Source organism: Bombina bombina, chromosome 4 (genome assembly GCF_027579735.1).
Source record: "Bombina bombina isolate aBomBom1 chromosome 4, aBomBom1.pri, whole genome shotgun sequence".
Lineage (NCBI taxonomy): Eukaryota > Metazoa > Chordata > Amphibia > Anura > Bombinatoridae > Bombina > Bombina bombina.
The window spans coordinates 424,953,405-424,967,667 of NC_069502.1; the positions used below are offsets into that span (position 1 = coordinate 424,953,405).

Below are 14,263 nucleotides of genomic sequence, written 5' to 3' on the forward strand. Positions count from 1 at the left end.
CAAACACACTTGGCCTTTTATTATATAGGATATATGATATAGCATTATTAAGTGATTTTTATCTTGCTTTCTTGTTGTCAATTTTATACATTTTATAACACATTTTATAATACTGGTGCTATGGACATTTACATTTTTGGAATATTGTCAGGTGGAACAGTCTGCACAAGCACAGGATTTCTTTCCAGCAGCTATTCCACACACGTAAGGAGTGCTTAAAGGGACAGTAAAGCCAAAATTAATATTTTATGATTCAGATAAAGCATGCATTTTTTAACAACTTTTACTATTATCAAATGTGCTTAACATACTTTGTTGAAGACTGATCCTAGGTAGATTGGTTGAAGCTGAAGAGCATGCACATGTCTATAGTAGTCTGTGTCAACAGTATTTGCAACTATGTATAATGCACTGCTGCCAACACTGCTGCCAAATGACACGTGCACTCTCCTGAGCTCACCTAGGATTACTATTTAAAGGGACACGAAAGCCAAAAATTTTCTTTCATGATTCAGATAGAGAATACAATTTCAAACAACTTTTAAATTTACTTCTATTATTTAATTTGCTTCTTTCTCTTGTTATCCTTTGCTGAAATGTTTATCTAGGCAAGTTCATGTGCAGCAGAGAACCTAGGTTCTAGCTGTTGATTAGTGGCTGCATATATAAACTGATTGTGATTGGCTCACCCATATGTTCAGTTAGAAACCAGTAGTGCATGGCTGCTCCTTCAACAAATGATACCAAGAGAATAAAACAGATTTGATTATAGAAGTAAACTAGAAAGTTGTTTAAAATTGTATTCTCTATCTGAATCAATAAAGAAATGTTTTGGGTTTCATGTCCCTTTAACAAAAGATACCAAGAGGACTAGATACAATTGATAATGATATTACATTGGAAAGTGGTTTAAAATGTTATGCACTATTCAATTTATTTAGATTGAAGTTTGACATTACTATTTTTTTAACTAATCAGATGATATTTTCACTACTTTGTATGGTTCTGAACAGTTCACCTTTCAGGAGAAAACTTTAGTGTCTCTCCTAGCCACAAGGCTTAGATTACAAGTGAAGCACAAAAATATTAGCGCTGTTGAGTGCTAACAGTGCCCAAGTTAAATCAATAGCGCTCCTATTCCTGTACTCATATTACAAGTTCAGGTAAAAAGTGGAGGTCTGATAGTGTGATTTATATATTGCTGTTTCATCAATAAAATAAAACCTATTATTACCGAAGTGTGATTTTTTATCAGGTTCTCCTGCACAGGGCACAAATTTAGACCAGTGTTCTGTGGGAGATGGTCAAAATATTCCACCCAAACATCTTAAAACTCCACCAGCTGCCACTGTACCTGACAGAACATATATGCATATGAAAGAAAACAGCTCTTGCCCCATAATACCTTGAGGGATGATCATGTGATATACTGTATTTGAAATGGAAAATATTCATATTTCATATAAGAGGCCCTGTGTCTATTCAGTTGCAGGGCAAAAGCCATTACGTTCACAAATACTCCTATTTCTGGTGTCACTATTCTAATGAACCTCCCTCACTTTAGAGTTATATTATGAGACTCATTATTTAAAAGACAGGGTTCTTATCATTCCAATAACGGATTGTATGAATTTATAGCTGTCAAATGATCTTCATATTAATAACAATCACCTGACAACAACTTATACACTCTTTTTTGTGTTATCAATGTCATTGATCTCATGAATCCTTTTTTATTTTTATTTTTCATTCTAAGGGGCCTTCAGGCTCGCCGGAAACAGAAGTTATGAAGCAGTGGTTTAAAGACCGCTGCTCCATAACTTGTCCGCCTGCTCTGAGGCCGTGGACAGAAATCAACCCGATCGAATATGATTTGGTTGATTGACACCCCCTGCTAGTGGTTGATTGCCCGCAAATCTGCAGGGGGTGGCATTGCACCAGCATTTCATAAGAGCTGCTGATGCAATGATAAATGTTGAGAGTGTATGCTGTCGGCATTTATCGATGTGCAGTGGACATGATACTCTACATTGTATCATGTCTGCTCGCACTATGATAAATCTACCCCTATAACTTTACTAGTAAGTGCAACCGATTGCCATGTACTTTTTAAATCTTTTTTTTTTATCAGTCTTATAAAAATGATGAATATAAATAAGACAACAGAACCTTCACTAAATACTAAGGACTAGATTACAAGTGGTGTGGTATTTTGCATTTTCGCTATAGCGAAATTTCCGCTAGGATATATATTTTTGCACTAGTCGGGTTTTCCTGGTTTTACAAGTTGAAAGAAAACAGTTAACTAGAGCTCTGAGATAGCAGTAAGAATTGTAGCATAGATCGCTCAACTTGTAATAATTAAAACTGCTTGCGGAAACACAATAACGCTTGTGCAAAAACTTTGCGCCTCACTTGTAACCTATCCCTAAATTGTATGTCCATAAAACATTAAGCATGTTTAAAAAAGGCATTCTCAATTTCTCATACAATTTCTGTGAAATTAAAATGTAATTAATTGGGGCAATTTTACCTTTGAAAAAATAATGCAAGCCAATAAGAACACCTCCACATAAAAAGCATCCCAAAGACCCAACCATTCCAAGCCAGCAGGACCATCCAAATTTGTACTGGATTCCCAGGAAAACATTGTGAATAATCAAAGATGAGCGTTCTACGTAAACATCAATGGCATACCAGACCGAGCCTATGATCCCAGGGACACCTGATGGAAACAGGAATATGGTTACTTGCTAAAAAGATACACAACTTGGATTCTTTAAAGATATATCACTAATAAGATTGTGTGAAAGTGTGATTTTTTATTTCTTTATTTTGCAGATGATACATTTTTACACGTTTTTTATTTGATTTGTATCACTTTATCAACAACAAAATAGGACACCTTAGAATTTGGTTTCACAGATATTGCGGAGTGTATACCACAATTACTTATAATAAGCAACTTGCAAGTGGTCTCATGGTTTGTAAAGCCTGGGGCTGTGGTCTCAAGTCTCTATGATGTACAACAGTGTTTGAAAGTGGTAGAGTCATTTTACTAACCAGGAGATCACTAGATTTTTTTTTAAAAAGTGGACAACCAGGGAAAATGTGCAGGGCCATGATTAGAACCTGTCAGTTACACACCGACATAAGATCTAATATTAAGCCACCAGCCACATCAGATCAGACTCCTGACCCTGCAGCCTCTCTGTATGTGAAATGCCTATTTGCATTGTGTACTGTCTCACTAGCACTATCGGTGTGGGCAGGGAATGTGACAAGAGAAATGCTGAGACCTCATTAAAAGCAAGGCAGAAATGTGAGTGACAACATGGCAAAATATGCTGCAAAGATGATTAGCTAGACATTTGTGACTCCTTTGCGTGCCATCGCCATCAATATAATGTGCTGCTGGGAAAGGTATTTTGTGAGTCAATTTTTTGCATACGTTTTACTACAATACAGGGCTTCTAGCAAAACTAAATGCAGGTTGCACAAATTCCCACAACTCCCAGGCAGACCAGCAGTAGTCTGTAATAAAGGCTGATCTTCTTCACATATGAGAATGCCCAAGTTGTTTTTATTGGAGGAGGGGGCGGGAAATAAAATGCCCTAAACATACGCCTAGATTTAGAGTTTTGTCGGTAAAGACCCGCGTAGCTAACGCTGCTTTTTTTTCCAGCGCACCCTTAAGACAACGCTGGTATTTAGAGTTGTCTGAGTGGCTGCGTTAGGCTCAGAAAAGGGAGCGTTGAGCATAATTTACCTTCCCTTCAACTTTCAATACCAGCGTTGCCTACGGTAGCGGTAAGCTGAAAAAACGTGCTTGTGCACGATATGAAAATAAATTGATTAAAATTAACACTTTATTGAAGATATATAAAGGGACGAACACAATACTAAAATTGGATCAAGTGAAAGAAATAGGGAATGACCATCTGTTTTTATATATGTCATCAAGTGAAATGATCCAACAATAAATTAAAACCAAATATAAGGCCTATCGTGCACGATATCCCCATAGGAAACAATGGGGCTGAGCTGGCTGCAAAAAAACCTAACACCTGCAAAAAAGCAGCGTTCAGCTTCTAACGCAGTTCCATTGTTTCCTATGGGAAAATACTTTCTAAGTCTACACTTAACACCCTAACATGAACCCCAAGTCTAAACACCCCTAACCTTACACTTATTAACCCCTAATCTGCCGCCCCCGCTATCGCTGACACCTACATTATATTATTAACCGCTAATCTGCTGCTCCGGACACCGCCGCAACCTACATTATCGCTATGAACCCCTAATCTACTGCCCCTAACATCGCCGACACCTATATTATATTTATTACCCCCAATCTGCCCCCCCCCCCAACATCGCCGCTACCTAACTACACTTTTTTACCCCTAATCTGTAAACCGGACCTCGCCGCCACTATAATAAATGTATTAACCCCTACACAGCCACACTCCCGCCTTGCAAACACTATAATAAATTTTTATTAACCCCTAATCTGCCCTCCCTAACATCGCCCCCACCTACCTACAATTATTAAACCCTAATCTCCCGCCCGCAACGTCGCCGCTACTATAATAAAGTTATTAACCCCTAAACCTAACTCTAACCCTAACCCTAACACCCCCTAAGTTAAATATAATTTTAATTAAACGAAATAATATTCCTATAATTAAATAAATTATTCCTATTTAAAGCTAAATACTTACCTAGAAAATAAACAATAATATAGCTACAATATAACTAATAGTTACATTGTAGCTATTTTAGGATTTATATTTATTTTACAGGCAACTTTGTATTTATTTTAACTAGGTACAATAGCTATTAAATAGTTAATAACTATTTAATAGCTACCTAGTTAAAATAAATACAAAATTACCTGTAAAATAAATCCTAACCTAAGTTACAAATACACCTAACACTACACTATCATTAAATTAATTAGATAAATTGCCTACAATTAGCTAAACTAAAATACAATTAAATAAACTAATCTATAATACAATTTTTTTTTTACAAAAAATAAAAAAATATTACAAGAAGTTTAAACTAATTACACCTAATCTAAGCCCCCTAATAATATAAAAAAGCCCCCCAAAATAAAAAAAATTCCCTACCCTATTCTAAATTACAAAAGTAATCAGCTCTTTTACCAGCCCTTAAAAGGGGTTTTTGCGGGGCATTGCCCCAAAGTAATCAGCTCTTTTAAAAAAAAAATACAACTCCCCAACATTAAAACCCACCACCCACATACCCCTACTCTAACCCACCCAACCCCCCCCTTAAAAAAACCTAATGCTAAACCCATGAAGATCTCCCTACCTTGAGTCGTCTTCACCCAACCGGGCCGAAATCTTCATCCAAGGTGTGCAGAGGAGGTCCTTCATCCGGTAGAAGTCTTCATCCAGGCGGCGTCTTCAATCTTCATCCATCCGGAGTGGAGCGGAGCCATCTTCCAAAGAGCCATCCTCTTCATCCCGAGTCTTCGTACATAATGACTGTACCTTTAAGTGATGTCATCCAAGATGGCGTCCCTTCAATTCCGATTGGCTGATAGGATTCTATCAGCCAATCGGAATTAAGGTCGAAAAAATCTGATTGGCTGATTCAATCAGCCAGTCAGATTGAAGTTCAATCCGATTACCTGATCCAATCAGCCAATCGTATTAAGCTCGCATTCTATTGGCTGATTGGAACAAAGAGCTGATTACTTTTGTAATTTAGAATAGGGTAGGGCATTTTTTTTATTTTGGGGGCCTTTTTTATTTTATTAGGGGGCTTAGATTAGGTGTAATTAGTTTAAACTTCTTGTAATATTTTTTATTTTTTGTAATTTAGTGGGTTTTTTTTGTATTATAGATTAGTTTATTTAATTGTATTTTAGTTTAGCTAATTGTAGGTAATTTATTTAATTAATTTAATGATAGTGTAGTGTTAGGTGTATTTGTAACTTAGGTTAGGATTTATTTTACAGGTAATTTTGTACTTATTATTTTAACTAGGTAGCTATTAAATAGTTATTAACTATTTAATAGCTATTGTACCTAGTTAAAATAAATACAAAGTTGCCTGTAAAATAAATATAAATCCTAAAATAGCTACAATGTAACTATTAGTTATATTGTAGCTATATTATAGTTTATTTTCTAGGTAAGTATTTAGTTTTAAATAGGAATAATTTATTTAATTATAGGAATATTATTTAGTTTAATTAAAATTATATTTAACGTAGGGGGTGTTAGGGTTAGAGTTAGGTTTAGGGGTTAATAACTTTATTATAGTAACGGCGACATTGCGGACGGGAGATTAGGGTTTAATAATTGTAGGTAGGTGGCGGCGATGTTAGGGAGGGCAGATTAGGGGTTAATAAAACTTATTATAGTGTTTGTGAGGCGGGAATGCGGCGGTTTAGGGGTTAATACATTTATTATAGTGGCGGCGAGGTCCGGTCGGCAGATTAGGGGTTAATAAATGTAGTTAGGTAGCGGCGACATTGGGGGGGAGCAGATTAGGGGGTAATAAATATAATATAGGTGTTGGCGATGTTAGGGGCAGCAGATTAGGGGTTCATAGGGACAATATAGGTGGCGGCGTTGTCCGGTCGGCAGATTAGGGGTTAAAACATTTTATTAGAGGGTTGGCGATGTGGGGGGGGGCTCGGTTTAGGGGTACATAGGTAGTTTATGGGTGTTAGTGTACTTTATAGCACAGTAGTTAGGAGCTTTATATTCCGGCATTAGCCCATAAAGCTCTTAATTACTGACTTTTTTTGGCGGTAGGAGTCTTGTCGGTAGAGGCTCTACCGCTCAGTTCTTCCAAGACTCCAAATACCAGCGTTACGCCAATCCCATAAAAAAGATAGGATACGCAATTGACGTAAGGGGAAAGGAAGTGAGCGGTAGATCCTTTCCTGTCTGACTCTAAATACCAGCGGGCGGTAAAAAGCAGCGTTAGGACCCCTTAACACTGCTTTTGATGGCTAACGCCAAACTCTAATTCTAGGTGATAATATTATCAGTGCCACTGCCAACATGTGCAGCATGAAGAAACTGATTGTGGCTTATTGTCACCAAAAGAGTGACACCAGTAGGTGCTTATGCTTATATAAGTAGCAATATTTTAGGGGAGACGTTTGCCTATCTTACAACACTGAAACTAAATATAAATGTTTGTTTTACAAGTATATCCTTTATGAAGTCTACAGCTGCAAGTAAAACATTTGTTTTGCTTAAGTAAATCCTAATTTAAAATTTAGCTTAATAAACCCATGCTTGTTTTATATTTAGCAAATGCACAGGTTGATCATATTGACAAAGTTCAGCAAAATATATACATTGTGTCTCACTAAATTCAGGGCAGCCAAGCCATTTGCACAGCAAGGTGCACAGTGTTCTATGTTATTATTTAATGAATTGATTAAAGGGTATTCCGTAGTGTCTCTGTTCATGATAATATTTTTTAACTGAAACTACTCACAAAGATAAATTATTCCAATATGTTTTATTTATATAATTTTAGTGCAAAAAAAGTTTCTATTTTAAAAATTCTGTACATTATTTTTGAATGCTGAAAGAAAATAAAACTGATGAAGCGTTTAGGTTCTGCTTCCATGTTGTTAATGAGTCCGAGGTTGACTGAAGGCTGTTAGGGCACTTGGCATTTTATGTAGTTGAAAGAGTGGGACCGGTAACAGTACAGTAGATTTAAACAAATCTGACTGAGAAAAGGCTTTGAGGGGTATATAGCATGTGAACTGTTGGGAAAATTGAACAGATGCCTTTGATATCATTTTATAAACAAGTAGAATTGAAGCAAAAATCATATTATGATCTCTATAGCTTGCTTAGCGGTGTTCATTACATTTCTGGTTTAGAAGGTGAGGGCACCGGACAACAAAATTTATGGTTTATTATTTGTGGCATCTAAAACAGCATTTTCTAAAAATGTATTTGCTCTTTACAATTGATGTTTCTGTCCTGAATAAAATTGCTATTTGCTACAAATAAAAATACACATTTATTAACAAGGAACATCCCCGTTCTAGTGATTCTGTTGCCCTATGCCAATAATTAGACATACCATATCATTTTCCTGTCAACTAGTAGTCCAGGCTAACAAGACACTACTTCCCAACTATGTAGACGAGAAACTATGGCAACAAGTTTTTCTAGAATAAGTTGCACCAACTCAACAAGCGTAAATTTAGTTTGCGCTTCAACAAAAATGTTAACTTACAACTTGTAATATTGGTGTAAGTTAGCACAGCCATGATATTTAAAATCTGGCCTATATTGTCTCAAAGAACTGCTATGATGTTTTATATAGTTTTAATTGCCTTATGCATTTATTAACAAACTAGCCTATTCCTTACTCTATTTCGCAAGTAGTACACTCGTCTTTCCTATCACCTCCTCACATACAGCTTTTTTATCAAAAAAACACTATCGCCATCTTGCAAAGCCATCCATCTCCGTTCACTTTTCATTTTGCTATTTTTAGCTGTAGATGTTTTCTTCCCCTTAGTGGTATTGCTATGGTTGGGGTTATGGGTGGTTTTATGCAAGCCACACTGCATTTACCTTGTCTTCTCAGCACAGTCAGAGCCGCGCTGTGAGGGGGAGCTGTTTGATGTTTCGGCGCTCTAACGCCTGCGCTATTCTGCGGCATAAGAAAATGAGAAACGCTGCTGAAGGCCTTGTGTTTGGCACCAAAATTGAATGGTGTTAAAAGACCCTATCAGACTTCCGTTCAGTGCTTGGTTATTGTTTCATGAAGACTAAAGTGCTCGTGTACCTGATCCTGGACCATTACCTGGACACTGACCTTGGCAAGGTCCGTGGATTATGTTACTTGTTAAACACTTTAACTGTGATTCACATTTATTGGACTGAATCTTTGGGATAGATTTATTAAGAGGCGAGCAGACATGATTCGCTGTAGCGAATCATGTCGGCTCGACCTCGCTAAATGCCAACAGCATATGCTGTCGGCATTTAACATTGCACAAGCATTTCTAGTGAAATGCTTGTGCAATGCCGCCCCCTGCTCACTGGCGGCCAATCGGTCACTAGCAGAAGCCGTCAATCATCCCAATCATATCGGACCGGGATGATTTCATTCCGCCACCTAAAAGGTGGGGGGGAAGTTATTAGAACTATCAAAGTCAGTGTTGTAATGCTTACGTGACGAAACGTCTGAGAAGCGGCTCACAATTCCCTCCTGGGACTCCCTTTCACGGGAGCTCGTAAACAAAGGAGTAATTGGTTTAAGTTAACTTTACAAGGTAAAATAAACCTAATAAAGATGCTGCTATACCCTAAACTGCTCTATCTCATGCAAAGCCTTCCAATTCTGATAAAAAAAGGATTTACTTGCATTTAAACAGATAATGCTTACAAGTCTTATGGGGAGGGAAACGGAGGGCTACTGCATTTAAACACATAATGCTTACAAGTCCTATGGGGAGGGAAATGGAGGGCTACTGCATTTAAACACATAATGCTTACAAGTCTTATGGGGAGGGAAACGGAGGGCTACTGCATTTAAACAGATAATGCTTACAAGTCCTATGGGGAGGGAAACGGAGGGCTACTGCATTTAAACAGATATGCTTACAAGTCTTATGGGGAAGGAAACGGAGGGCTACTGCATTTAAACAGATAATGCTTACAAGTCCTATGGGGAGGGAAACGGAGGGCTACTGCATTTAAACACATAATGCTTACAAGTCCTATGGGGAGGGAAACGGAGGGCTACTGCATTTAAACAGATAATGCTTACAAGTCCTATGGGGAGGGAAACGGAGGGCTACTGCATTTAAACAGATAATGCTTACAAGTCTTATGGGGAGGGAAACGGAGGGCTACTGCATTTAAACAGATATGCTTACAAGTCCTATGGGGAGGGAAACGGAGGGCTACTGCATTTAAACAGATAATGCTTACAAGTCCTATGGGGAGGGAAACGGAGGGCTACTGCATTTAAACACATAATGCTTACAAGTCCTATGGGGAGGGAAACAGAGGGCTACTGCATTTAAACAGATAATGCTTACAAGTCCTATGGGGAGGGAAACGGAGGGCTACTGCATTTAAACAGATAATGCTTACAAGTCCTATGGGGAGGGAAACGGAGGGCTACTGCATTTAAACACATAATGCTTACAAGTCCTATGGGGAGGGAAATGGAGGGCTACTGCATTTAAACAGATATGCTTACAAGTCCTATGGGGAGGGAAACGGAGGGCTACTGCATTTAAACACATAATGCTTACAAGTCCTATGGGGAGGGAAATGGAGGGCTACTGCATTTAAACAGATAATGCTTACAAGTCCTATGGGGAGGGAAACGGAGGGCTACTGCATTTAAACAGATAATGCTTACAAGTCTTATGGGGAGGGAAACGGAGGGCTACTGCATTTAAACACATAATGCTTACAAGTCCTATGGGGAGGGAAATGGAGGGCTACTGCATTTAAACACATAATGCTTACAAGTCCTATGGGGAGGGAAACGGAGGGCTACTGCATTTAAACAGATAGTGCTTACAAGTCCTATGGGGAGGGAAACGGAGGGCTACTGCATTTAAACACATAATGCTTACAAGTCCTATGGGGAGGGAAACGGAGGGCTACTGCATTTAAACACATAATGCTTACAAGTCCTATGGGCAGGGAAATGGAGGGCTACTGCATTTAAACAGATAATGCTTACAAGTCCTATGGGGAGGGAAACGGAGGGCTACTGCATTTAAACAGATATGCTTACAAGTCTTATGGGGAAGGAAACGGAGGGCTACTGCATTTAAACAGATATGCTTACAAGTCCTATGGGGAGGGAAACGGAGGGCTACTGCATTTAAACAGATATGCTTACAAGTCTTATGGGGAGGGAAACGGAGGGCTACTGCATTTAAACAGATATGCTCACAAGTCCTATGGGGAGGGAAACGGAGGGCTACTGCATTTAAACACATAATGCTTACAAGTCTTATGGGGAGGGAAACGGAGGGCTACTGCATTTAAACACATAATGCTTACAAGTCCTATGGGGAGGGAAACGGAGGGCTACTGCATTTAAACAGATAATGCTTACAAGTCCTATGGGGAGGGAAACGGAGGGCTACTGCATTTAAACAGAAAATGCTTACAAGTCTTATGGGGAGGGAAACGGAGGGCTACTGCATTTAAACACATAATGCTTACAAGTCCTATGGGGAGGGAAATAAAGGGCTACTGCATTTAAACACATAATGTTTACAAGTCCTATGGGGAGGAAAACGGAGGGCTACTGCATTTAAACAGATAATGCTTACAAGTCCTATGGGGAGGGAAACGGAGGGCTACTGCATTTAAACACATAATGCTTACAAGTCCTATGGGGAGGGAAACGGAGGGCTACTGCATTTAAACAGATAATGCTTACAAGTCCTATGGGGAGGGAAACAGAGGGCTACTGCATTTAAACACATAATGCTTACAAGTCCTATGGGGAGTTAAACGGAGGGCTACTGCATTTAAACACATAATACTTACAAGTCCTATGGGGAGGGAAACGGAGGGCTACTGCATTTAAAAAGATAATGCTTACAAGTCCTATGGGGAGGGAAACGGAGGGCTACTGCATTTAAACAGATATGCTTACAAGTCCTATGGGGAGGGAAACAGAGGGCTACTGCATTTAAACAGATATGCTTACAAGTCTTATGGGGAGGGAAACGGAGGGCTACTGCATTTAAACAGATATGCTTACAAGTCCTATGGGGAGGGAAACGGAGGGCTACTGCATTTAAACACATAATGCTTACAAGTCTCATGGGGAGGGAAACGGAGGGCTACTGCATTTAAACACATAATGCTTACAAGTCCTATGGGGAGGGAAACGGAGGGCTACTGCATTTAAACACATAATGCTTACAAGTCCTATGGGGAGGGAAACGGAGGGCTACTGCATTTAAACATATAATGCTTACAAGTCTTATGGGAAGGGAAACGGAGGGCTACTGCATTTAAACAGATAATGCTTACAAGTCCTATGGGGAGGGAAACGGAGGGCTACTGCATTTAAACAGATAATGCTTACAAGTCCTATGGGGAGGGAAACGGAGGGCTACTGCATTTAAACAGATAATGCTTACAAGTCTTATGGGGAGGGAAACGGAGGGCTACTGCATTTAAACAGATAATGCTTACAAGTCTTATGGGGAGGGAAACGGAGGGCTACTGCATTTAAACACATAATGCTTACAAGTCTTATGGGGAGGGAAACGGAGGGCTACTGCATTTAAACACATAATGCTTACAAGTCTTATGGGGAGGGAAACGGAGGGCTACTGCATTTAAACAGATAATGCTTACAAGTCTTATGGGGAGGGAAACGGAGGGCTACTGCATTTAAACAGATAATGCTTTCAAGTCTTATGGGGAGGGAAACGGAGGGCTACTGCATTTAAACACATAATGCTTACAAGTCCTATGGGGAGGGAAACGGAGGGCTACTGCATTTAAACACATAATGCTTACAAGTCCTATGGGGAGGGAAACGGAGGGCTACTGCATTTAAACAGATAATGCTTACAAGTCCTATGGGGAGGGAAACGGAGGGCTACTGCATTTAAACAGATAATGCTTACAAGTCTTATGGGGAGGGAAACGGAGGGCTACTGCATTTAAACAGATAATGCTTACAAGTCTTATGGGGAGGGAAACGGAGGGCTACTGCATTTAAACACATAATGCTTACAAGTCTTATGGGGAGGGAAACGGAGGGCTACTGCATTTAAACACATAATGCTTACAAGTCTTATGGGGAGGGAAACGGAGGGCTACTGCATTTAAACAGATAATGCTTACAAGTCTTATGGGGAGGGAAACGGAGGGCTACTGCATTTAAACAGATAATGCTTTCAAGTCTTATGGGGAGGGAAACGGAGGGCTACTGCATTTAAACACATAATGCTTACAAGTCCTATGGGGAGGGAAACGGAGGGCTACTGCATTTAAACACATAATGCTTACAAGTCCTATGGGGAGGGAAACGGAGGGCTACTGCATTTAAACAGATAATGCTTACAAGTCTTATGGGGATGGAAACGGAGGGCTACTGCATTTAAACACATAATGCTTACAAGTCTTATGGGGAGGGAAACGGAGGGCTACTGCATTTAAACAGATAATGCTTTCAAGTCTTATGGGGAGGGAAACGGAGGGCTACTGCATTTAAACAGATAATGCTTACAAGTCTTATGGGGAGGGAAACGGAGGGCTACTGCATTTAAACAGATAATGCTTTCAAGTCTTATGGGGAGGGAAACGGAGGGCTACTGCATTTAAACACATAATGCTTACAAGTCCTATGGGGAGGGAAACGGAGGGCTACTGCATTTAAACACATAATGCTTACAAGTCCTATGGGGAGGGAAACGGAGGGCTACTGCATTTAAACAGATAATGCTTACAAGTCCTATGGGGAGGGAAACGGAGGGCTACTGCATTTAAACAGATAATGCTTACAAGTCTTATGGGGAGGGAAACGGAGGGCTACTGCATTTAAACAGATAATGCTTACAAGTCTTATGGGGAGGGAAACGGAGGGCTACTGCATTTAAACACATAATGCTTACAAGTCTTATGGGGAGGGAAACGGAGGGCTACTGCATTTAAACACATAATGCTTACAAGTCTTATGGGGAGGGAAACGGAGGGCTACTGCATTTAAACAGATAATGCTTACAAGTCTTATGGGGAGGGAAACGGAGGGCTACTGCATTTAAACAGATAATGCTTTCAAGTCTTATGGGGAGGGAAACGGAGGGCTACTGCATTTAAACACATAATGCTTACAAGTCCTATGGGGAGGGAAACGGAGGGCTACTGCATTTAAACACATAATGCTTACAAGTCCTATGGGGAGGGAAACGGAGGGCTACTGCATTTAAACAGATAATGCTTACAAGTCTTATGGGGATGGAAACGGAGGGCTACTGCATTTAAACACATAATGCTTACAAGTCCTATGGGGAGGGAAACGGAGGGCTACTGCATTTAAACACATAATGCTTAAAAGTCCTATGGGGAGGGAAACGGAGGGCTACTGCATTTAAACAGATAATGCTTACAAGTCTTATGGGGAGGGAAACGGAGGGCTACTGCATTTAAACACATAATGCTTACAAGTCTTTTGGGGAGGGAAACGGAGGGCTACTGCATTTAAACAGATAATGCTTACAAGTCTTATGGGGAGGGAAACG

At 39.5% G+C, this 14,263-nt stretch overlaps 1 protein-coding gene across 1 annotated transcript in view; it reads right to left on the bottom strand.

Annotated features, from left to right (window-relative positions):
- The window catches only part of CLDN16 (claudin 16), a 196,632-nt gene that overhangs the window by 90,221 nt on the left and 92,148 nt on the right, over positions 1–14,263 (bottom strand). The window contains exon 4 of the mRNA XM_053709046.1: positions 2,534–2,725. Within this exon, the coding sequence (XP_053565021.1) occupies positions 2,534–2,725 (192 nt within the window). The remainder of the gene's footprint in view (positions 1–2,533; positions 2,726–14,263) is intronic.